Source organism: Elephas maximus, chromosome 4 (genome assembly GCF_024166365.1).
Source record: "Elephas maximus indicus isolate mEleMax1 chromosome 4, mEleMax1 primary haplotype, whole genome shotgun sequence".
Taxonomy (NCBI): domain Eukaryota; kingdom Metazoa; phylum Chordata; class Mammalia; order Proboscidea; family Elephantidae; genus Elephas; species Elephas maximus.
The window spans coordinates 45991534-46018235 of record NC_064822.1 but is presented as its reverse complement, the minus strand read 5'-3'; the positions used below and the strand labels follow the sequence as shown (position 1 = coordinate 46018235).

The window sequence follows — 26702 nt, the reverse complement described above, 5'->3', positions numbered from 1 at the left end:
AGAGAACCCTGTGGCTGGCTTTGGTGATATTTGAAGGGTAGAGAAGAGAGGTTAAGGATGGGAGCAAGGAGGTAGGTGGGCACAACCAAAGGGATTAATAAAGACAACACAGTAGAAGAGATTGAAAAAAAAAAAAAAAGCTTTAGAGTGGGAGTGACAGGGAGGGAGTGCTGAGTGAGGAACGAAGACAAAGACAGAAAGCTGAACATCCTTGGGGAAAATACTGTCATGGCACAGACTGTCCCTCAGTCATCATATGTGGAGAATTTCATTCTGAATCATTTAGGTACAGAAAAGGCACATATTAGTGAAGACTAACGGGACACAGTAAAATGTGAGCTTATGGATGGATCTAAGGCATGTATTTTTCAGGAGAAGGAATAAAAAAAAATATTGATGAAGAAGTAATGGAGAGACTCAGGTGGTAGTAATTTCATCCAAGAAACAAAATGGAAAAGTATGTGTCATACATACGTGGGAAATTTAATTTTTCAATATAAAGGGTAAGAAAAGAATTCACCTTACATTTAACACTACTTTATATTCAAGTCAATACAGAAATTCCTGTCTCTAAGGAAGAGTCATTAATATTCTACGCACCTACACAGCATACTAGAGCTAAAAGAAAAATTTAACATGTTTCCTCTTCTGAACGGACAAGAGGCCAAAATGCACACTGGTTTAAAAAAAAAACCTGTGATTTTGTTCTAAAATATCCAGAAAGGGGCATCTCAATGTTCTTTCATGGTAGCCAACAATGCATTTCCATTTATTCTAAGTAGAACATAATCCATGTACAGTGGGAGTCGCGACTTCTACTTTTATTGTACTTCTTCCTATAGTATCTAAAATAGTAATAGAATTATAAGGAAAGTGCTGATAAAAGGTTCATTGGGCATATTCATATAAATTAGAATAATAACACACTGTTCATATAAACAGTTCAGAAACATAATAGTTACAAATACCCAAGATCCACATGGCTAAGACCCTAGCCATACAAGGGTTTGGAAAACAACAAAAACAAGTACTAACAAAATGGCCTTCTATCTAATTCACTCCTTAATGACAACCGCTTATTAGGAATTAGGACTCTGTAAGAGATAGATGGCAAACATGGGAAAAGTATACAAACATTTAGAGAAGATATCTCTTTGCCCCCATAAAGATTTTCAATAAGGAACAAAGACGATAAGGTAATTTGAGAAAGGTAGTAGACAGGGATGTAAGAAAGAGCTTCCTAAAATATAAAAAAATAAGCACTTGAAAAAATCAATTCCTCTGAATCTTAAAGGTAGTACAGTCGCTTGGGCTAGGAGGCCCTGCACAGTGGTAGGGGTAGGGTAAGGGTAGTCACAGGTATCAGGACCAGCGTGCAGTACTGGATTTGCTTTATTTAAAACAATGCTTGTTCACACCTAGTTTCTACAAAGATATTCAGCAGGGAGCAAGCTAAATAAATACAAACAAGTGGAATTAATACATGGCATAGGATAGCAGCATCAACATTTATCTTCAATAAATATTTGTCAACTCATAACATTGTTGGATTATGCCAACAATGTGAAATTCTCAGTAATTCAACAGTGCTGTGTAGACCCTGTAAGAAGGACAAATGCCTTCACCAGTAATAGTTTCATATGCTAATAAGTATGCTGTCTTTTGTTTGTTTTCACAAAAGTAGATCCAAATAAAGCATTAAATTTTTGGGTACAATCTTTTCTTAGATCTATCTCAACCTACTGTAAGTACCAAACACACACACTCTCACTCTCTCACATGCACGTTCATGTACACACACACACACATACACTCACACACGTACTCACGATACTGCTATACCTGGCCTTTGTTAGGCTTAAATACCTCCTTTCACCCCTAAGCAATTAAGTGCAATTAAAAGATTCATGCACAACTGATATCGAAACAGATGGTTATAAATAGGTAAGAAATATTAATATTTATTATTCATACTTTCGTTCTGGGTTTCTTTTCAATAGACATAATCAAGTTTTTGCTCATCCTACTATAGCTAGCTTCCTGCCTAAAATTTTATTCTTTCCTTCTTTCCCCTGAAAATAAGGGCGTGACACAGTAGTCAAGAGCTCGGCTGCTAGCCAAAAGGTCAGCAGTTCGAATCCACCAGCAGCTCCTTGGAAACTCTATGCGGCAGTTCTACTCTGTCCTGTAGGGTTGCTATGAGTCAGAATCGAACTCAACGGCAACAGGTAAATAAGAATTACTGCCTTACTCCTTAAAGGGTACTTGTCTTAGTTATCTAGTGCTGCTATAACAGAAATACTACAAGTGGATAGCTTTAACAAAAGAGAAATTTATTCTCTCACAGTCTAGGATGTTAAAAGTCCAAATTCAGGGGGCCAGCTCCAGGGGAAAGCTATCTCTCTCTGTCGGCTCTGGGAAAAGGTCCATGTCATCAATCTTCTCCGGTCGAGGTACTTCTCAGCGTGGGGACTCCAGGTCCAAAGAACACGCTATTCTCCTGACTCTTGTTTCTTGGTGGTATGAGGTGCCCCACGTCTCTCTGCTTAATTCTCTCTTTCATATCTCATAAGAGATTGATTTAAGACACAACCTAATCTTATAGATTGAGTCCTGCCTCATTAACATCATAGAGGTAGGATTTACGGCACACAGGAAAATCATATCAGATGACAAAACGGTAGACAATCACACAATACTGGGAATCATGGCCTAGTCAAGTTGACAGACATTTTGGGGGGACACAATTCAATCCATACCAGTCCGAAAGCATACCGATTTCTACCAGATATTATATGAGGTATTTTTGTGAAACTATCATATTAATGATTTTATTCACCAGTGTTCAATCACACAGTTGGTAAGTAATTTTACAGCCAGTGCCAACAACTAAAATAATCTGCTCAATAAAAGAAAATATAACTTAATACACTTCAGAATAAAGGAAAATGTGTTATTAGTTTGTTTTTCTTATATAAGATGATTTCCCCTTAAAAACAAAAAGGTCAACAAAAAGAAAAATACTTAACCATCCCTAAAAGACAAGGTAAAGTCCCTTTGAAAGGGCCCATCTTTGATCTTACTCAGGCTTATGTCACCACCCAGTGGACACCCCATGCAACTACAAGACTCACAGATTACATAATCACCTCAAAAGGCATCAACAGCTTTTTGGACTCGAAGAGAGAGATATAATTACAGGAAAGTGCTCTAAGTGCTCTCTCTTGTGAGCAATATTCTACTTTTAATTTTTGACAACAGAAAAAATGTACTCTGACTGTTCTAACAGTGTTCAGTAAGAAATAGTGGGGGCCACTGTCAGAAAAATTATTGTGGGAAACAGGCATCTTAGTAGGAAATGTCCCCTTTCAGACCAAACATTAAATCCAAATTAGTTTTAAAATATTGCCACTAAATTGCTGATTTCAAATTTATATATGAAAAATCAAATGTTGACATGTCTGTTTAATGAACTATCAGCCAGAAGAGTATACAATTTAAATAAACCTTTAACAAGGTAGGTAAAAGAAAAAAGATAAGGTTGGCTTTCTAAATTTTAGTTATACTAGTAAAAAAAACTTTCAAAAACTTATTGTAGTTAGCCTTACAAACTTCACTTTTTCCAGCAGGTTAAATTTGAAAGATACAGGAAGTAGAAGGACAATTATTTAAATACATTTCTCATTATAAACCTATTTAATGCCACATAAATTCAATAGATCTTAATGAAATAATTTAATTTTTCAAATGTACATTTGTGTCTTCTAGATTTTCAATACACACACATAAAAACTGTAGTGTGTCACATGTTTCTGCTATACAAACAAAATAAAACTGAAAACTCATCTGAAACCCCCAAAAGTGGGACAGATTCTTTTTAACTAACACACAGTAAAACTGACTTGTGTATGTATGCCCAGTTCTATGAGTTTTAACACATGTATGGATTCAGGCAACTGCTATCACAATAAGGATGTAGAATGGTTCCATCACCCCAAAAGCCTTCCCTTTAAGTAGGTTTTTATTATCTAAAATATATATTAGTACTTCACTGATTCATTCAGAAAATGTTGATTGAATGCCATCATACACCACGCACTATAGTAGGTGCTGGTGATACAAGACATGGTCACTGTCGAGGAACCTACCCCCTGTATAACAGAGACATACGGACTAACACAAGGAGCAAGAACACTACGTATGAGCATGGAAGCATGTATAAGGGTACGACTCAGGCACAAAATACAGGTGGTCGAGTCTCTGGTTGTGGGGAAGTTGACTGGCTGAGAAGGCTTCAGGAAGGAGTGATAACCCTAGTTGTGAAAATTAAGCAGAATGGATGAGGACAGGGGTACCTAAAGGGGGAATTATTGGGGGCATTCTTGGAGGGAGAAGCATACTCAAAAGCAAAGAAATGTGAAACAGCATGACACATTAGAATTGCAAACTGTAAATAGTAGTAGCCAGTTCGGTGTAACATACAGCACTTTGGAAGTAGGCCTGGGTTCAATTATCAGGCCTATCCCTTACCAGTTGTATGGCCTTGGCCAAGTACTTAAACTTGAGGCCTCAGTGCCCTCAACTGCAAACTACTAATACTGGTAAGTTGGGACTACAAATTAGCTAATACCGTGAATGCGATTCAAAATTAAAATAAATGCCATTTAATGTAAGAATTGTGGCCCTACAAGACAAACAAATGAAAAGAGCACAGGATTCCATCAGGCTTAAGATATTTAAAGGTAAAAGACCAAAGAAATGCAAAATCCAATCTCCTTGGTGGGGAAACACAGACTTTCTTGAGGAGAATTAAGAACTTGGTCATGTGCAACTTGAATCTAAGACACCTAGACTGTGTGACTAAAACATTTGATGGGCATCAACCTGGCAGTAATAAGAGGCTCAGCCTGACAGTTGGGGCCACAGGTGAGAATTCAGTTGGAGCCTCAACTCATATTTCAATTAACTGAGAAACTACTCCTAAATTTGTTTGAAAAAACATCTTTTAATTCCAGAAGATTCAGAATTAACCAAAAAAAAAAAAAAAAAAACCAAACCCAGTGCTGTCAAGTCGATTCCGACTCATAGCGACCCAATAGGACAGAGTAGAATTGCCCCACAGAGTTTCCAAGGAGGGCCTGACGGATTGAAACTGCTGACTTTTTGGTTAGCAGCCATAGCACTTAACCACTATACCACCAGGGTTTCTGATTCAGAATTAGACATGGAAAAATTTAAGAAAAACAAACGTGTTAATTCAGTATTTTCTGAGCTAAGGAATCTTTTTATATTTAGTATTTTATGTATTTATATAAAAAAAATTTAAGATAATTTGGTCAAATCAGCCTTTTTACGCCAATTTCAAATGACTCATTGATTTGAACTTGTAATTTGAAGCTTATAAACACTATTGGAAGAGTTAAGAGACTCACGGCTTAGCAAATGCTTAAGTTTGAATTAGTTAGATTTATAAATTATTTTTAAGAACTCAGGGACTCTGGTTTTGTTTTTTAATTGTGGCAAAATATGCACAATGTAAAATTTGCATTTTTATTCATTTTCAAGTGTACAATCCAGTGGCATTAATCACACTCAATTTTGTGCAAACACCACCACTATTTGTTTCCAGAACTTTTTATCACCTCAAACAGAAACTCTATACCCATTAAGCAGTTAACTTCCCATTCCTACTCGCCCCCAGCCCATGGTAACCATTAATCTACTTTGTGTCTTTAAGCATTTGTCTGTTCTAGGTATTTCATATAAATTGGATCATATTTGTCTTTTTGTGTATGGCTTATTTCACTTAGTATAATGTTTTCAAGGTTCATCCACGTCATAGTATGTATTAGAACTGCATTCGTTTTTATGGAGGAATAATATTACATTGTAGGTACATACAAAAAGCTTTGTCTTTAAATAAAAAATTGATATATTTAAAAGAAATTGGATATATTAAATTTATAAATGCAACTCAAAATGTCTGTAGGAGTTTATGTTTGTAAATGCAACCAAACATTAAAGATCCTTTAAGAGGTAATGTTAAAATTTGTTAGATTTAAAAATAGTGTATTAACCTTTGTCAGCTAAACTTAAAACTTTAAGAACTAGGTTTCTGAACTTGTAACTTTAATAAATCAAGTACTAATTTTAAAAACCTAGATACTCCCATGAATAATCTTTTTTGTGCACAGAAAACTGTCCTTGAGAAAAACAAAAAACAAAAAAACTTGCATCAACAAATAACCTATTCCAAAGGGCTACTGAAAAAATTAAGTGAGTTAGTATTAGTATGTAAAGCATTTAGTAAGGAGTCTGTCAGATAAGACTCAATAAAAGTTTGCTGTTATTGTTACTATATGTTAGCTAAAAGTAGCTGGAGAAGTAGCAAGAAGCCAGGTCACAGAAAATCTTGCATATCCAACTGAGGAGTTAGCATTTTCTCCTGAAAGCACCAAGTGCCTCTGAAGGGCCTGGCACGGAGAAGGTGGATGGAATCAGGGTCCCAGTTCAAACGACATGGCTCTAGGAGTGAGGCTGAATGGTAGAGAGAGATTAAGAATTTAAAGAAATATAGGAATTGGTGGCTTAACAGATCGTTATTAAATGGGGGAAGCAAGGAGAAGGAACAGATTTTTAGATACTTAAGTATATGAGTGAATATTGAACATTTTACCATGACAGGAAGTACAGAGGAGGGATAAGTTTGGAAGGTGGGTGGGGAGATAATTCAGTTTTAGACACTGAGTTTGAAGCTTCTGAGGGGCAGGCAGGCAAAGATGCCCGATTAAGCTACTGGCTAAATATGTCTAGAACTCAGGAGTTCCCAGAAGAAAGATCTGGGATGGCGGTACAGATGTGAAAGTCTTTGAGATGGCTGTTGCAACCGCAGGAAATGATGAAATCACCCGGGGAAAGAAAGCACATAGAATAAAAACAGTGCAAGGGACACAACTTTAGACAGGTCGTTTAAAAGATGATCTGAAGAAAAGGAAGCAGTAAAGGAAAAAGAGGAGGAATGTCAGAGAGGTAGAGGTGGGGCCAAGGCTTACACAGAGCAATTATCTGGAACTGAGCGTGACAGAATTCTAAGTAACAGTATAACTCGTAATGAACAAAAAGTACTGCTGTGACTAAGCACAAGCGAACATTTTCTTTCTGTACCAGTCACAAATTTTGAATACCATACAATAAGAACCTATACACACAGAAAATACAATACCGAGGCTAGCAAAGTTTGTTTCCTACAAAAAAAAAAAAAATTTTGTTTCCTATAGAGAAACAAAATAAAAATTCCAAATTTTTCTGGGAAAAAAGTGCATGTGTATCAACAGTCAGAAGCAATAAAATTCTTTCTTAAAAAGGTTCTTTCAGTGTCACATTTCTCTGATTCCTAAAGTAAGAGGTAAACATTAAAGTGGCTCTCTCGAATATTCTGAGAAAACTTTTCTCTTGATTCTTCTATGCAGGTCATAAACTATGACTTTTGGCCAGACTGGCAGCCAATTTGCCAAAGTGCGTTACAACCTGAATGACTTCCACCATTGACAAAATCTCTGTCAAATGGCTTCATCTGAACCTAAGATAGCTGAGGAGATCAAAGGAATATTTCCATCTAAAGATCACTTGCCAAAGTAGATATGAAAGAAACTATCTGAATCATATTAATACTTCAATTGTCAACTAAAAATACCTGTATTTAAACTGAGGTCTTCAGGGCTGGTTCGCATTAAGAGATGATGAGCTAAAATTTTTTAAACTGTTTTATACATGATTATTATTAGTAGTGGCCAACATGAAGGCACTATAGAATGAATCAATAAACCAGAAACGACACAGAACTGAACAGAAATGGCTGGAAACCAAATTAGCAACTTAAAGGCAAGGCTTGATACACAATAAATGTAGACTAAAATCACAACGACATAAGGATAAACACTGTCCCTAAAGTAGAGAACTCAAGAAATTTAACAGAATAAAATTTTAAAGATAGTAAGAAAATTTTCCTTAAAAAAAAAAAAAACAAAACTGAGGCATACTGTGTTCCAAGAAAATCTGAATCTGAATATCTGCCAGTGAGACATAGCCTGGTAGACTGACAAAATGTCAAAGACAATGTTCGCAGTATCCAGGGAGGAAAAGCACATAAATCACCCACAACTATGAAGTAGGAAGATCAGGGTGGCCCTAGACCTCCAAAGCTACGCAGAGAAGCTGTATACTATAGTTAGTAAGAGAGGCAGCTTTGGAGCCAGACTACCTGGATCAAATTGTGGTTCTTCCACAATTAGTTATAAGACCTTGGGCAAATCACTTAAATTCTGTGCCTTTGGTTCCTCATCCGTAAAGTGGTAATAATAATAGTACTTACCTCATAAGGTTGTATAAGAATTAAATAAGTCAACATATGTAAAAGTCTAGAGTATTAAAGAACAGTGCCTGGTACAGATAAGTGTTAGTGATTATTATAAACTATTGTAAGTAACACTGTATTGATAAATATTGAAAAATAGGTACTCATACATTGCTGGTGGGAATACAAAATTGGTAATAGCTTTATGGAGGGCAATATAGCAGTATCTATCAAAATCTAAAACGTACATATATTTTCACCTAGTGATTTCACTTCTAGAAATTTATCATACAGGTATACTTACATGCAAAATATGAAAATACTAATGACAGCATTATTTTTAATAGAAAAAAGGAAAATTTAAATGTTTATTAATAGGGGACTTGCTGGATAAATTAGTGTACATGAATATAATTAATCACTATGCAGCTGATAGAAGGATAAAGCTCCTCTATTATGGTTGGGTTATTGGCATTACATGCAATGATCTTCAAGATACACTGTTACATGAAGAAAGCATTTGTGTTATACACACACACATTTACACATATATGTTTAGAAATGTCTGCAATATTTTTGGAAGTATACACAAGGGAAATTGTTAGAAGTGGTTAGTTTTAAGGAGGGGCTACATGTGGCTAGGAGACAGGGACAGGTCAGACTTTTGACTGTATTCACCCTTTTACAGATTTTGTAATTACCCATTCAAAAATAGGTAAGTAATTCATAGGTTAAAGACTGGACTAAAAAGAGCAGAATATAAATTTGAGACTCTTTATAATCTAATTCATTGCCTTCTATTCAATGCAATTTATTAAAAATTCATTACTTTCTCTTTCTTGCTTAGTAGAGTTGAACCTATGACATTGAATTTATAGTATTTTGTTACAGAAAGTGTTATGTTGCTATTTTAGTCATCTTGTAATAAAATTATAAAACTATAACTTTAGAACTACTCTAAAAATAGATATAAAACAACTACATAAAACACAAAGAGAAAGTAATGAAAGCAGAAATAGGTAGATACCTTAACTCACTTTGTCAATAATATACAGATAAAATAAAATGAAAAATTAGAAGGGTACCTGTTATAGATTGAATTGTGTCTCCGCAAGAATTATATTAAAATCCTAACTCATGTACCTGTGAATAGGACCCTGCTTTGAAATAGGGGTTTCTTTTGTTATGCTAATGAGGTCATGCTAGTGGGTCCCAAACCTAACCCCTTCTGATTGGTATCGTATAATAAGAGCAGAATAGACACATGCAGGGGAGACGCTATGTGGCAGCAGAGGCAGATGCATCTACACGCAGCAAAGGAATGCTAAGGACTGCTGGCAGCCACCAGTAACTGGCAGAGATGCCCACAGAAGGAATCAATATGACTGTGACCCAATTTGGAATTTTAGCCTCCAGAAATGTGAAAAAATAAATTCCTGTTTTTTAAAGCTAACCACCTGTGATACTTTTGTTACATTAGTCCTAGGAAACTAAGAGATTATGTATGGAAATCTCAAAAAAATATATGAATATACAGATAGATATGTATATCTCCAAACCAGTTGCTGGCGAGTCAGTTCTGACCCATGGTGACTCCATGTACTTCAGAGTATAACTGTGCTCTACAGGCGTGATCTTTTGGAAGTAGATTTCCAAGCCTTTCTTCCAAGGTGCCTGTGGGTAGATTTGAACTACCAGCCAAGCTGAGTCCTCAACTGTTTGCACCACCCAAGGATATATACGTACATACACATACATATCCCTATATATACACATACAGGTATATATACCAAATTAAGTTGGTCTAATAGGCTATATATTAAATTCCATATCTTGATAAACAAGAGTAAATCTTCCTTTTAGGTACACATGAAACATTTATAAGAACTGATTTCATATTAGCCATAAAGTATTCTTCAATAAATTCCTAAAGGTATAAATAAAAACCAAAGAAAAATCCATTGCTGTTGAGTCAATTCCAACTCATAGCAACTTTTTAGGACAAAGTAGAACTGCCCACAGGGCTTCCAAGGAGTGGCTGGTTGGCTTGAACTGCCAACCTTTTGGTTAGCAGTCAGGCTCTTAAACACTGCATCACCAGGGCTCCAGGTATAAATAGGTCAGATTATATTCTCAGACCAAAACGCAATAAAACTAGAAATTACTACTATTAATACTACCATCCAATACTGTAAATGTCAAAGAAATATGATAAGAAAAAGAAACAAGAGGCATAGTTTTAGAAAGGAAGAGGCAAAAATGTCATCATACTATAATACAGCCTTTATATATATATATATAATACAAGATAATTAGAACACGTAAAAGGTAAAACAAGACCTCATTCACAAAAGCAACCAAAACTAAAAATTCTTAGGTGCAAGCCTATTAAGAAATATACAGGATTTATATAAAAAGACTGCAAAAAGTAAGAAATATATAAAAGTAAGCCTAAAAAAATGAAAAGTTCATGAATACGAACACAATACTGTAAAAATTCAAATCCCCCTAATTATCAAAAAATTCTATTATACCTCAACAAAATCCCTATTACATATTGAAGAATAATAATTTGTGGAAATTAAAACACTGATATTCATATAGGAATAGACCAAGAAAACAAACTGATCAATAGAATAGACATGACAGAATTAGATAAATATAATGAAAGCTTAGCTTATGATAAAATTGGTATTTTGACTTGGTGGGAAAAGGAAAAACTACTCAAAAGCAGGTGCTGGGAGAACTGACTAGCATTTAGAAAGAAAGTTAGATCTCTTCCTCACCAGCCCTCACTCCCTATACCACCCACTGCCATTGAGTTGATTCTGATTCATAGTGACCCTATAGGACAGAGTAGAACTGCCCCATAGAGTTTCCAAGGAGCACCTGGTGGATTCGAACTGTTGACCTCTTGGTTAGTAGCCACAGCACTTAACCACTAAGCCACCAGTGTTTCCTCACTCCCTATACACACATACACATATAATTCCAGATAAATAAAAAAAACTAAGTGAAAAGTTGAACTATAAACACATCAGAAGAAAGTATAATTTAAAAATTTAATAATATTTAAGATAGGAAAATTCCTTTCTATGTGATTTGACTACACAAAGATAAACAAATTCTATGTGATGGACGAGTCATAAGGTCAAAGAATTTCTCATAAAGAGAGAATATATAAAGAATATGTAATAGAAAAAGGATAAATATCCAGAATATGTATGTATAAACAAATCAATAAGGAAAAGATTTAAAATTCTATAGAAAAACCAGCCGAGAGTATGAAGAGGCAATTCATAATGCTAAATGGTGAATAAAAAAAAAAAAAAAACTCCACAATTTCACTAGTAATCAAAGGAATGCATATAAAAACAACATATTTTTTACTCATCAGGTTTGGATTTTTTTAAATTAATTATATCCAGTATGTCCAGTACTTGTGAGGATGAGGGGAAATAAGCCCTCACGTATACTGCTAATGAGAATGAGAATGGGTAAACATTTTTTTATAGAGCAATTAGGCAGATTCTACCAAAATGTTACATGCTTATATAATTTGATCCAGCACTTCCACTATACCCAAAATATATACAAAAAAGCTATGTGCATTTATGTAAATATGTATTTTTTAATGGATAAGCACTCGGTTGCTAACCGAAAGATCAGCGGTTTGAACCCACCAGCCACTCCTTGATTGAAAAGACCTGGAGCCTAGGAAACCCTACGGGGCAGCTCTACTCTGTCATAACTATACGGTCGCTATAAGTTGAAATCAACTCAACGGCAACAGGTTTGGTTCTTGGTTTATGAGCTGGAATCAACTCCACAGCACACAACACACATCTATTTTTATATGTAAGTTTAGATGTAAAAGCACAGGAAAAAGGACTAAAAGCGTGTGCCCCCAAACTGTTGATAGTGAAGGAGAGAACGAAGTATGATCGAATAATGGAGACACTTCATACTTTACTCAACATACCTTAAAAACTGTCTAGAATTTTTATTAGGCTATATTTGTGTATTACTTGTGCCGTAAAAATGGGGGGGGGGGTGCGGCAAGGGATTTTTAAGGTAAGCCAGAGACATCTTGAGTCTACAAGAAAGTAGTCAGAGACTAATAGTGTTTGAATCAAAAGCATATAGCAATCAGCTTGGGGGTGGAGGTTCCAGTGGCCAGAATTATAACAATTTGAGCATTACCAAAAAAAAAAAACAACACTGATAGAAACATTGTGAATATATCAAACTCCATGGGCTCACAAACAAAAACTCATTTGCTAGCACTGGAGGTAATCATGAACATCAACTCCTAACTTTGAAAATTGGAAAAAGGAAAAAATTAAGCATTTACCCTGGCATTTCAGTCGAAATTATATTTTAAAGTAACCAAAGAGGCTCTGCTGATGAGAAAGGGAAAGGTCTTTATTACAGAAGAAAGTCTGCTCACAAATGTAAAAGAAATAATAGAATTTTAAAATCACAAATTTTCAACCTAATGAAGTATTTGATTTAGGCAAAGATTATCAATGCTGAATAAATATCTTGAAATAACTGAATAAAATATACTAACTACAAGACAATGTACCACAAAGAGCACTGGGTTAGTAGCAAGAGAACTTGGACTCTAGTCCCAGTAATGCTAATTGGCAGCTTCATACCCAAGTATCAGCGATCCCATCTATGAAACAGGACTCTGACTTACTCAGCGACTGCATACAGTTTCGCAAAGTGGGATGATGAACGTAAAAGGACTTACTGTGAGGCTAATTTAAAGCACCAGGGTTACCACTGTGGAACGATACTATTTTGTCAACCAAGCTGTCCAAATTTAAGTAGGAATAGTACTATTATTCTAATTAGTAGAGGCAAAGTTAATTAATATGTTTACTTGCCTGTCTTAAAATAAGCGTAAGACACTGGTTTAAACTATGTCACCACAGGTACAGTGTTTATGCTCTGAAAAAGAAGTGGCCCATGTTGATCCTGCCATGTCTTCCAATCTTAATTATCAGTTAGATACATAGTGTTTGGGTATTTCTTACCAGGTTCTGGAAGATCTAATTTCGCTCTTTTTAGTTCTGCCATAGAAATCTGAAGTTGCTCGATTACAAAATCATCTTCAAAGAGAAAATCCTTGGCCAGGGTCTCTTGAAGAAATTCTACAAGTTCCTCCATAGACAGTTTCATCAGATGTTCTAAGAATGAGAGAAGTAAAAACGCAGAGTCAGCAGCTACTTTAGGTTGAAAAGATAATATATTCTATTCTGATATAGTACTTAAAAAGGGAGGGGGGGCATAGCCCACAGCTTATATATGGCACTGTGAATGTCATTAAAACTCAGTAAGACAAGATTATTTTCTGATGTTAAAGCAGGTACTCTTATTAGGAGTGAAAAAAGGAGCATACTGCCAAATACTTTCTCGTTAGTGTAAGAATAACTATATCCTAGGCATTAATATGAACCCCAGAGCAAGAGCTCCTTAGAGAAAAAGGCATAGAAAGACCACCCCAGCATGACATGAGGTCTTTCTGTTTTATTGGTATGAAGCCCCAGCTGCCACAGGCGAATGCACTTTAAGTCTATATTTACTACTGTTTCAAAATGAATTAAAAAAAAATCTGGATTAATTTTATTTGTGAGTTGTATTTCTATTTATAAAATTAGTTTTATTGAAAAAAATTCAAACTACAGACACAAAACAGAAAGTAAAAATCAGCTAAGCTCCCACTACCCACCATTCTACAAGTAGAGATGTGTATGTGCATGTGTTTATATGTGCATCAATTTACAAAGACAAACTGAACTTTCTACGCTATTACACTTGTTTTTCCTATTCGATAATGTATCACTGACATCTCTCACTTCAAACAAATATGATTTTATGCCATCATTTTTAATAGCTACATGAGGAATTCACTGTATATACTGTAATGGTCATTAGGTTATTTCTAATTTTTTGCCATTTAAAGCCACTCTTTGGTGAACCACCAATAACAATGTCTGTAAATATTCTTAAAGCAATCAAGAATAAACAAACAAACAAGCAAGCAAATAAAGAAGGGGGGTGAGGAGAAAATCTCTTACAAGCTTCTGCTAACAACTGTTGGCTAAGGTGACCAGAAAGTTTTCGAAGCTTTATACGGTGGTGAAGGAACTTCATTTAAGTCTTCGAGCTTTGTCTCCCTAACCAAGAAAAATCCGTAGCAACAGGCAGATTTTTCCACAGCTCATTTAATCTAATGATATGGTAAGCACATAAAGTAATCGTTACGTTTAAAGTTTACTTACAAAAAGGTGAGGAAATTTTTTACTTGCCCAAAAAAAAAAAAAAAAAAAATCAATCAAGGATCAAATTAGTAAAACATAACTGAAGAGAGAGAAGAGAGCTACAGAAAAATATAATGTTTCTACTTTTTCACTGTTTATGGAATATAAAATAAGTATATCTCTTAATAAAAATTATACTTTTGTTTTATGTATCTGCCAGTTTGTAATACAGAAGGAGAAAAAGGAAGTAAAAGGTTAGGGGAGGGGGGAAGTTGAGTGACAGAGAGACAGACAGAAAGAAAAAGAGAGGTTGACTGATTAAGAGAAAATTTACACTGATGTGTAACAGAACCTTGAGTCTTGGAACACAAGTCTTTGTCCAGTGTTTTGTCTTTAGTTTATGTGTTGGGGGTAATGAACCACACTTCTGAATCCTTTTCTTTAAAAGAGTAAACATCACAGAAATGTTTTTAAAAGGAGTTTTCATTCCTACCTAAGGTTGGATAATCCGGCATTATTTTCATTCTTTTCAAGGAAGCAATCAAATAATCATATTTAAAGCACCCGACAAGTACTTAGAACACCAAGCACAGTAGGGAGAAAAAAATACAAAACATGACCCCATGCACTCAATTAGCTTATAATTTAGTTGGGAAGCTGAAGAGATGATCATTCAAGAAGAACATGAGAGCAGAGTGTGCAATGAATGTAGAACTGTGCTGTAGGACCTGGATTCGGAACATTGTATCACGTTCTAATGCCTTCAGTGATTCTCTTTTCTGCACAGTTAAAAGGAGTCACGTAAATTTTAAGGTTGAATTGAAACTTTAAAAATAAGGCTCTTCATTTTCATGAAGAAAACCTCATTCCTTGCTTTTCAAAATAAGGCATATTGTACAGAATTACAAGAGCCTTTGAAATATTGCAACTAAATAAGGCCTTCCTGCATTTATGTGACTACAAACGTTGATTGTACTTGCCCCAGAGACCACAATGCAGTCAAGCAGAGAGATGGTCTGGAGGTTCCTCATCTCTGGTCTACAGCTTGGAGCTGTATGTCTTTTTCCTGGATGGAGGAAACAGTAGTAAAAAATGTCCTTTCTACCCTTTCAACTAAGGGACCTGCTGTCTTCAGACGGCTATTACAAACTTCGATTCAGACTGATGAAAAGAAATAAAAGGACCCGGTGGAAACAAATACTTAATAATATTATTAGTGAAACTATCGAAATGAGTATTTAAAGCATCAACTTACTGTTTAAGTGTGAGAATAAAACTGATATGAAGAGAAAAGAATCAAAGACCTCTGCAATGTTCTAATCTTTTACTCATGAGAAAGCACCAAAATGAAAGTAAATTATCAACTGAAGGCAAATTTCTTCACTGATTTTTAAGAATTTTTTTTAAACCACCACTAAAAGAAAACGAATTTGAGGTGGTGAGGGGTGAGGTGGGAAATTAAGAGTTAAAATAAACCTTGATTTTTGTAAAATATTTATAGTTAAACATTTTCTTACTTTTGTGTAATTTTAAGATTGTATAAGACATAGCAGTAAGAACTCGATCTCCTTCAAAAATGTAGATATCCCATATTCTTAGGTTTAGTGTAAATGGAATCTGTAATTAAAAACAAAACAGAAATGAGGTAAACAATTTGCCCTCATCCTTTATTTATAATGTTATGACTGAGTTTTGCAAATACTCACGCGATCAAGAAAACACTGAAAAAACCATTTCATTGTGTAAAAACTCGTGTAGATTTCTTGAGAATCCTGAAAAAACAAAGACCTCGCAATTTCTAGATTGTAGCAAACAAAACATGACAACATAATACAAAACTTAGGAAGGCTGTGGAGGCAGCTGTCAAAGCTAAACATAAAATCATCTCATTAGGAATCTTTTTCATGCAGGATTATTTCTAGTTTTCCTCTTCTTACTCTTTCCGTCTAATTTTACTTCTCAAAAACCACATAAGAACAAATCCTTTCTATGATAGGACTGTAAGGTATCTTGACTCCCTAAAATATTTTACAGTGAAGTATCTTTGCTTTACTAAGCTGTGTTTTATAGTAAAGTATATACACCATTCGCTAAGAACAGATTTGTATGACCCTTAAAACACTTTCTGTGCAATTAAAAAAAACTCCAAAATTACTGACAAGTAATGTATTTTTATAAATTATATTGTTTGTTTTTATCAGCTTCAAAGAAGAAGTTTGATTTTATAAATTAGGGCTGTGACATTACATCAATATAAAATTTTACAAAATGAGTATTCATCAAACAACTGGGAATTTTAAATGAAATAAACAACACTATAAATTAGTATGGTAATTGGAACTAAAGCCTAAACGTAATTATTCTAGCTTCATGCTTGATGTAGGTGGTTGGAAGTCAATGTCACTTCTACCTACCAAGTGTTGCTTAAGCTTGGACAGAAATTTATTCAGTATTTTTTCATGGTGTTCTTGGAACCTCAAGAGTTTAGGAAAACCTTGGACAAAAAAGCCTAGAATACAAACATAAAAACAATACTTTATAAATAATGACAGACCTCAATTTTAAAATCCAACATATTTCTTTCATTTGTAACTGTCAAAAATAAAAACATTCATTATTACCAAAATATTTTCCTTCCCCATCAGGGAAATAACTGTGTATACATTTTAGGTAATGAAACTTGAAGTCCAGTATTTGTTTGCTAAAGATCTTCTATGAAGTAGGGGAAAAAAAAAACTCCACTGCCGCCAAGTCGATTCTGACTTATAGCGACCATATAGGACAGAGTAGAACTGCCCCACAGGGTTTCCAGGGCTGTAACCTTTACGGAAGCAGGCTGCCACATCTTTTCTCCCGTGGAGCAGCTGGTGGGTTCGAACCACCAACCTTTTAGTTAGCAGCCAAGCGCTTACCCCCTGTGCTACCAGGGCTCCAAAGATCTTCTAACCTTGTAAAAATATAAGAGGACAGAATATTCCTGAGTGAAATGGGGAACAAAGGGGCTAAGAAGAAAACAGAAGCTGAAGCCATCTATCAGGGTTGTCTGTTCTCATAAGGTATTGGGTCATATCCTAAATGCCTGAATTCTTCATAGGTTATTCTAATCTTGAATATTTATTTTTGTTTTATTGCAATTACATTACTTAATAAACATTTTATTACCCTTTTTAGGTCTATTCTAGCAGTTTCATCAGTATCATATTTCCAAAGTTTTTACCAGTTTTTAATCCTCTCTATAATCCGTATTTACCATCAGCTAAACTGGCACTATATGATCAATGTATGCAAAAAACTGAAAATATATTTTAACTGAACTAATTATACAATATCATCTATGAATTTTCTAGGAAGTATGTAATTGTGAATGGTGAGTTAGTACTAATTCTGTGTTTTTAACTCACTGAACTTTACATTCTATTTTTACTCATGTTTCTTTGCAGATATTCTATAACAAACCAAACGAAATCCAGTGCCGTTGAGTCGATTCCGACTCACAGCAACCCTATAGGACAGAGTAGAACTGCCCCATAGAGTTTCCAAGGAGCACCTGGCAGATTCGAACTGCCGACCCTTTGGTTAGCAGCCAGCCGTAGCACTTAACCACTACGCCACCAGGGTTTCCAGATACGATCCATTTAAAAGGACAAATACATAATAGACTTTATAATTTCTCCATAGTACTATTTTCCAACCAGGGTTCTGTATAATTTTGCAAGATGTTCTATGTATTTTAAAAAGAAGCTGGGGAAATGCCGTATGTTATACATTCCCTCTAAAAACAAAAAAAATAAAATAAATTTTTATTTTTAGATATTAATGAAGCAAATGAACTTAACTAATGTTTCTAAACTGTCCTATAGAGTAAAGAAATGTATTTTCCTTTGTTTAACTCAGTCTCCCTGACTTTTGTTATCTTGGAGCCCATTTTTTCCCCACAGCACATCTGGTTCCAAAACATGAAACTACGTCCCTCTAAGAACCTGAGAACTAATGTTCTTTGGAACACTGTTGGGAAACGTTGCTTTACGATCTTCTGGGCAGGACTATTTCTTAACTAATTCTAAGTTCTCTAAAGGTGTGTGTAAAAATTTCCAGTCACAGAGATTCTATTCCTTAGTAATATTTTCCAGTGAAATGATTTCATTAAAAAAAAAAATATTAAAAAAGCTCTATCAGTGCCACTTTCATGGTCAATTTGATAGGAGTGAGTGTTGGAAGGATTTCAAAAGTCCAATTTTGGAAAAGTCAATATCCTTGAGTAATAACCACTAGCTGAAGGATGCTAAGATATCAAACATTTCTTCACTTTTCAGTGATATCTGAGGCTTGATATTAAATCTTGCTTTCCTCAGCCCTCACTTTGAAATCTGTATAAGTGACACCGCTTTCACAGAGGAAATACAGAATTTCATGAGCAGACCTAGAAGCTAGTACCTCTAAGTACAAACTTACCCATAATAATGACCTAAACTGCACTGCAAATATAAATGTTAGGTGAGCAGAATTAATATTGCCTCACAGATTAAACTGCTGATAATAATTCCTGAAGGCAAACTAATTAAAAGAATTGACTGTTTTCCAAAATTAGACAGTCTTCTACATAATTACATACAACCTAAGTTGTAACATTCCATTGTGTTTCAGAAGCTATCAGTAACCCCAAAGTAAAGCAAAATAAAGGCTGATAAAGAAGAGCTATTTTTTTCAAGATGCTTTTTTTAAATGATATTGCCTACTGGATGGTAGCTCAGTATGATAATGAGGCTTACTGTTGGAGTCTATAGGGTGCGAAATGTCCAGAAACAGTTACCATGCAGATAGTATTTGTTAAAAAACTGGCAAGGAATAGTAAGGGACAAAGATAAATGCAAACACACATACACGGTATCACACAATACCCTCACAAAAATCATATGCTAACAGTGTAAGATTTAGTAAATTATGGAAGGCCATCGTTTTCAAAATGTTAAAATATCATTTTAAGCATGTGACAGATTCCCGACCACATACATGATCACATAATTGGTAATGACTGACCTGAGAAAAGTCAGCCCTGGATCATTCTTCAATACTCCTCTCATGAGAGTGATTTAACTTTTAAGGACAATTTTACAAACATTTACGTTCTGAACATTCTGGGTTTATCACAAAACCCTGTCTCATCAGAACAGAATCTCTAACTTCAGAACTTAGATGATCTATTCTTGAGTAATCAGTGTTGAAATTTGGTATTACCACATGAATGGCACTGGGAAAATAATTTCTGCAATACGTGAGCAAATGCCACTTTTAGTTCCAAGACAAGTTACACTCCAAGCTCTTTAAAATAAAATTTATCACATGTGCTTGGTAAATGTAAGGAAAAAGTATTAAAAATACCCTGTGATTTTGAAAACCAAACAATTACGCAAGTTTTAAAACACTAAGTAATCAAATGCCTAAAATGTGTTATTAGCCTTTTATTTAAAATGGTATCAATTTTACAGCTGGGGGGGAAAAATAAATAAATAAACTAAAAAAAACACTTGAAGTATACAACTGTTGCTAAATGTGCACCGTTTCTTTTAACAGCAAGTGTCATTTCTCAATCATTTCTCAACAAAGAGTTATGCATCACAAAATCCAGTCAAGGGTAAACATTTTACTGAAATGATAATTTCTTAACTGTCTAAAAGTTTTGGTCAAAAAGCATCTTTTACTTCTCCCAGCAATACAGTTTTTTCTAAATTCTTCTGAACCTGGTTTCTTTTGATAGGGGGCAAGTAAGGAAAGAATTTTAAAATGCCAACAATACACTCTGAGGAAAAGATAAATGGTCAGGAAAGTTTAGAAAAGTTCAATAAACGAAAACGAAGTAAGAAATCAGCAACACATTAACTGAACAAGCCCCTGGGCATTTTGTTATATTAGCTTTACGAAGCATCTTCTAAAGTTTTGTTTTAATTTTACCCACCCCTTGTCTATTTGTATTATAATACATTTTCTTACCATGCATGGCATGTTTGGGGCCTGATAACAGTTTGACCAGGGCCCAGAAGGCATCTTCTTCATTCATATACATAAGAAGTAAAGCTGTGATCTGGCTCATTCCCTGACAGTATCCAACTTCCTAAAGAGTAAATGAGAACAAAGAAGCTGGGGGTTTTTAAATCAAACGTACATGTACATATAAAACTCTGATCTATGAAATATCAGAAAATGCCTAAACACACTATTTAGTGGGCAATTCTAGAGATAAATATTACAATCTTCATAGCATTATGCCATACATTACAAAAGAGTAAAATTATATTCAAGAACAAATGTAAAGGTGTAGGCTTTTTTATTGTCTTCTGTCTTCTGTTCAATACTGTTATACCTTCTTTAAAGAGCATTAATATTATTTTCACTCATCTGTCAGTTTGTCCTACTGTGGTGGCTTGCATGTTGCTGTGATGCTGGAAGCTTTGCCACTGGTATTTCAAATACCAGCAGGGTCGGCCTTGGTGGACAGGTTTCAGCAGAGCTTCCAGACTAAGACTAGGAAGAAGGACCTGGCAGTCTATTTCTGAAAAAACTAGCCAGTAAAAAGCTTATGAACAGCAGTGGAACATTGTCTAGTATAGTGGGGAAGAGCTGCCTCCTCAAAGAAAAGTTAACTTTAATGATATGGATGGAGTCAAGCTTTCAGGACCTTCATCTCCTGATACGGCACAACTCAAAATGAGAAGAAACAGCTACAGACATCCATTAATAATTGGAACATGGAATGTACAAAGTATGAATCTGGGAAAACTGGAAGGCATGAAAAATGAAATGGAACACATAAAGATCGATATCCAAGGCATTAGTGAGCTGAAATGGACTGGTATTGGGCATTTTGAATCAGACACTCATACGGTCTACTATACCAGGAATGACAAATTGAAGAGGAACGGCGTAACGTTCATTGTCAAAAAGAACATTTCAAAATCTATCCTGAAGTACAGTGCTGTCAGTGATAGGATAATATTCATACGCCTACATGAAGACCAGTTAATATGACTATTACTCAAATTTAAGCAACAACCACTAATGCCAAAGATGAGGAAATCGAAGATTTTTATCAACTTCGGCAGTCTGAGATTAATCAAACATGCAATCAAGATGCACTGATAATACAGGAATGCAAAAGTTGGAAACAAAGAAGAAAAATTGGTAGTTGGAAAATACAGCTTTGGTGATAGAAATGATGCTGGAGATTGATTGCATGACAGAATTTTGCAAGACCAATAACTTCTTCACTACAAATACCTTTTTTCAACAACATAGAAAGCAACCATACACGTGGACCTCACCAGGGGGAAAACCCAGGAATCAAAACAACTATATCTGTGGAAAGAGACGATGAAACAGCTCAATATTTTCAGTCAGAACAGGGCCAGGGGCCAACTGTGGAACAGATCATCAATTGCTCATATGCAAGTTCAAATTGAAGCTGAAGAAAATTAAAATAAGTCCACCAGAGCCAAAGTACGACCTTGAGTATATCCCACCTGACTCTGGAGACCATCTCAAGAATAGATTTGATGCACTGAACACTAATGACCGAAGACCTGACGAGTTGCGGGAAGACATGAAGGACATCATACATGAAGAAAGCAAAATGTTATTAAAAAGATACAAAAGAAAGAAAAGGCCAAAAGTGATGTCAGAAGAAACTCTAAAAATTGCTCTTGAACCTCGAGAAGTTAAAGTAAATGGAAGAAATGATGAAGTAAAAGGGTTGAACAGAAGATTTCAAAGGGCAGCTCAAGAAGACAAAGTAAAATATTATGATGTAATATGCAAAGACCTGGAGTTAGAAAGCCAAAAGGAAAGAACACGCTCAGCATTTCTCAAGCTGAAAGAACTGAAGAAAAACTTCAAGCCTCAAGTTGCAATTCTGAAGGATTCTACAGGCAAAATACTGAATGTCGTAGGAAGCATCAAAAGTAGATGGAAGGAATACACAGTCACTGTACAAAAAGAATTGGTTGATATTCAACCATTTCAGGAGGTAGCATATAATCCAGAACCAATGGTATTGAAGGAGGAAGTCCAAGTTACACTGAAGCCATTGGTGAAAAACAAGGCTCCAGGAATTGACAGAATACCAACTGAGATGTGTCAACAAACAGATGCAGTGCTGCAGGTGCTCACTACTCTGTGCCAAGAAATTTGGAAGACAGCTACCTGGCCAACAAACTAGAGGAGATCCATATTTGAGTCTATTCCAAAGAAAAGTGATTCAAAAGAATGTAGAAATTACCGAACAATATCATTAATATCACGCTTAAGTAAAATTTTGCTGAAGATCATTCAAAAGCCATTGTGGCAGTACATCAACAGGAAATTGCCAGAAATTCAAGCCAGATTCAGAAGAGGATGTGGAGCCAGGGGTATCATTGCTGATGTCAGATGGATGCTGGCTGAAAGCAGAGAATACCAGAAAGATGTTTACCTGTGTTTTATTGATTATGCAAAGGCATTTGACTGTGTGGATCATAAAAAATTATGGATAACATTACAAAGAATGGAAATTCCCGAACACTTAATTGTACTCATGCAGAACCTGTGCATAGACCAAGAGGCACTTGTTCAAACACAGCAAGAGGATACTGCATGGTTTAAAATCAAGAAAGGCATGAGTTAGGGTTGCATCCTTTCACTATACTTATTCAACCTGTACGGTGGGCAAATAATCCAAGAAGCTGGGCTATATGAAGAAGAATGTGGCATCAGGATTGCAGATAACACAAACTTCAATATGCAGATAACACAACCTTGCTTGCTGAAAGCGAAGAGGACTTGAAGCACTTATTTGATGAAGATCAAAGACTATAGCCTCCAGTATGGCTTATACCTCAACATAAATAAAACAAAGATCCTCACAACTGGACCAATAAGCAACATCATGATAAACAGAGAAAAGATTGAAGTTAACAAGGATTTCATTTTACTTGGATCCACAATCAACACCAATGGAGGCAGCAGTTAGGAAATCAGACGACGTATTGCATTGGGCAAATCTGCTGCAAAAGACCTCTTTTAAGTGTTCAAAGGCAAAGATGTCACTTTGAGGACTAAGTTGTGCGTGACTCAAGCCACAGCATTTTCAATTGCCTCACATGCATGCAAAAGCTGGACAAATGAGTAAGGAAGACCAAAGAAGAATTGATGCCTTTGAATTATGGTGTTGGCAAAAATACTGAATATACCATGGACTGCAAGAAGAACGAACAAGTCTGTCTTGGAAGAAATACAGCCAGAGTGCTCCTTGGAAGCGAGGATGGTGAGAAGACTTCGTCTCATGTACTTTGGACATGTTATCAGGAGGATCCAATCCCTGGAGAAGGACATCATGTTTGGTAAAGTAGAGAAAAATAGAAAAAAAAGTAGAGGGTCGGCGAAAAAGAGGAAGACTCCCGACAAGATGGACTGACACAGTGGCTGCAACAATGGGCTCAAGCTTAATAGCTGTGACTGAGTGGTGTTTCATTGTGTTGTGCATAGGGTCACTGGCTTGTAACTGACTTGATGGCACCTAACAACAACAATATTAATTTCTTTTTCATGTATGATTCTCAGCTCAATATTCCTCTTCTCTGTTCAGAAGCTGGCAAATTTTTCTCCTACAATTCCCAATTTGATGTCTTTGTCTCCTCTAGATTTCTGGATTCTTGAATTTGCGGATTCTGAATGCCCATCCAGCCTATGCCCCTCTGCGGGACTATGCCCTCACAGTCCCTGTTTATAAAGTGGCCTTAGGGACTCATGTTTGTGCCATGGGAATAGCTGACAAATGAGAGAAAGACCCCTGACTCCGGGGAAACAATTAATTGGCTGAGAGTAACTGATCAGATTCTCCTATGAAATTGAAACAAAGCCACAGATGCAATCAGATGGTGGTATGTACTTGATAGAATGGTCATGCTGAAGATGTGGTCCCAGTCTTAATCATGTAAAAACTGATAAGCAGGCAAAGAAAGCCAATTTAAAGAGAATAACAGTGGAATAAACAGCTCACAGAGACAATCAGAGGTACCACATAGCTCCAGACAAGAAAGGACAGCTTTCTTTTTCACTGAAAAAGAACGAGGCCTAACTATTGCTTCATTTCTGTGAGAAGTCCTTTTAATAAACCTCTTTTTAACTTGCCCTAGTTTTAGAGAATTTGTTCCTTGTAACTTAAAGGTCTTAATTATAACAGACATTATACTTTCCCAGGTTCAAAGGGGAAACACTGTTGGCGTAGTGGTTAAGTGCTACGGCTGCTAACCAAAGGGTCGGCAGTTCAAATCCGCCAGGCGCTCCTTGGAAACTCTATGGGGCAGTTCTACTCTCTCCTATAGGGTCACTATGAGTTGGAATCAACTCGACGGCACTGGGTTTGGGTTTTTTTGGTTAGGTTCAGAGGTTGTCCTCCCTGGGACCCAGTCAACAAGCATTTATTTAACACACATGTTATGTTCAACACTAATTAACCTTTCCCCAACTTACCTTCTCCCCCCAGAGTGGTAAATGCCTTAAGAACAGCACGTTCTATTACCAGAGAGTTTTGTTTTCACCTAACCCTGGGAATTGCAAGTAAGTACATGTGTTGCCCTGTTTGGACCTTACCTAACGGATAAAATATGATTCTAAAAGGCAACCTACCAGGAGCAATGAAGAGCTATCTAAAGAGCCAAGCAAAATTAATCTAGCCTATTAATAAAAAAAACCCTCAAAGGACTAACTGACCACAACTACCATGGCCTCCACCACACTGAGTTCAGTACAACTAGATGGTGCCTGGCGACCACCACCGACTACTCTGACAGGGATCACAGTGGAATGTCCTGGACAGAGTTGGAGAAAAACACAGAACAAAATTCTAACTCACAAAAAAAGACCAGACTTACTGGCCTGAACAAGACTAGAGAAATCCCACGTATGGCCCCCAGACACCCTTTTAGCTCACTAATGAAGTCACTCCTGAGGTTCAAACTTTAGCCAAAGATTGGACAGGCCCATAAAACAAAATGAGACTAAAGGGGCACACCAGCGCAGGAGCAAGGACTAGAAAGCAGGAGGGGACAGGAAAGCTGGTAATAGAGAACCCCAGGTCAAGAGGGGAGTGTTGACATGTCATGGGGTTGTTAACCAAAGCCATAAAACAGTATGTGTACTAACTGTTTGATGAGAAGCTAGTTTGTTCTGTAAACCCTCATCCAAAATAAAAGAAAAAAAAAATTAATCTAGCCCTTGCAATACCACAGCACAAATGAGAAGGCAAGTGGTGCTCCCAGTTCTATTTATATACAGAGTTAATCTTTAACTAACTAAAATACTCTCTAGGAACAGAGCCCGATAATACTTTGCACAGTAGTATTCTTGTCTTAGAGCATTTTAAGTGTCTTCTTTTAGAGAGAGAATCAAGTAGGGTGGAGAATAAGATGGAGATGGAAATATTTAAAGGCTCCTTGATCGAAGACTGAGCCAAAGAGGAAGGAGAGAGTGAGAGATGGGGAAAAGAAACTGAGAAGACCCATATTTTCAACACTGTATGAGAATCATCTCCGACTTCCTGTCCTGGCCCTGTTCATTCTGTTTTATTTGCTTATAAATAAAAACAAATCAAACAACAACATGAAACATAAAAAAATAATCTAGAGAGAGAAAAGTGAGCTTCACTGGCATATATGGTCACACCTAAGTCTTTCCACTTTCAAATCAGCTCTGCTCTAAGACCCTAGAGTTATCATTGGAGCTTTAAAAAAGGAACAACCATAGTGCTAAAAGAGACTGTGGAGACCATCTAGTCCTAAGATGAAGAAATATGGCCCAGAGGGCCTTGTGCCAAAAGAATAACTCCAGTTCCTCAGAATACTGCTCAAAGAACTGTAGGCAAAATGCTCTAACTTACCGTATTATAAATAGAATATGCAGCAAGAACATGGAATAAGGATTGTTGCCTAGAGAAAAAAAAAAATTATATTAAGCACAAGTTATTTCACATATATTTTAGATTACAAACATTTTTTAAAATAAACAAGCTGGCTGAAAATAAATCCAAATGAAACTATTGCTGCAATAAA

The 26702-nt window shown here is 35.9% G+C and overlaps 1 protein-coding gene across 7 annotated transcripts in view; it reads right to left on the bottom strand.

Moving 5' to 3' along the window:
* The window catches only part of USP6NL (USP6 N-terminal like), a 183693-nt gene that overhangs the window by 12473 nt on the left and 144518 nt on the right, over positions 1–26702 (bottom strand). For 6 of the 7 annotated variants that reach the window (XM_049885066.1, XM_049885065.1, XM_049885063.1 and 3 more), the window contains 6 exons: positions 26531–26579; positions 20614–20734; positions 17040–17134; positions 16332–16397; positions 16143–16242; positions 13399–13551 (listed from right to left, as the gene is read on the bottom strand). In XM_049885066.1, the coding sequence (XP_049741023.1) occupies positions 13399–13551; positions 16143–16242; positions 16332–16397; positions 17040–17134; positions 20614–20734; positions 26531–26579 (584 nt within the window). The remainder of the gene's footprint in view (positions 1–13398; positions 13552–16142; positions 16243–16331; positions 16398–17039; positions 17135–20613; positions 20735–26530; positions 26580–26702) is intronic. The other variant, XM_049885064.1, reaches the window with a different exon arrangement.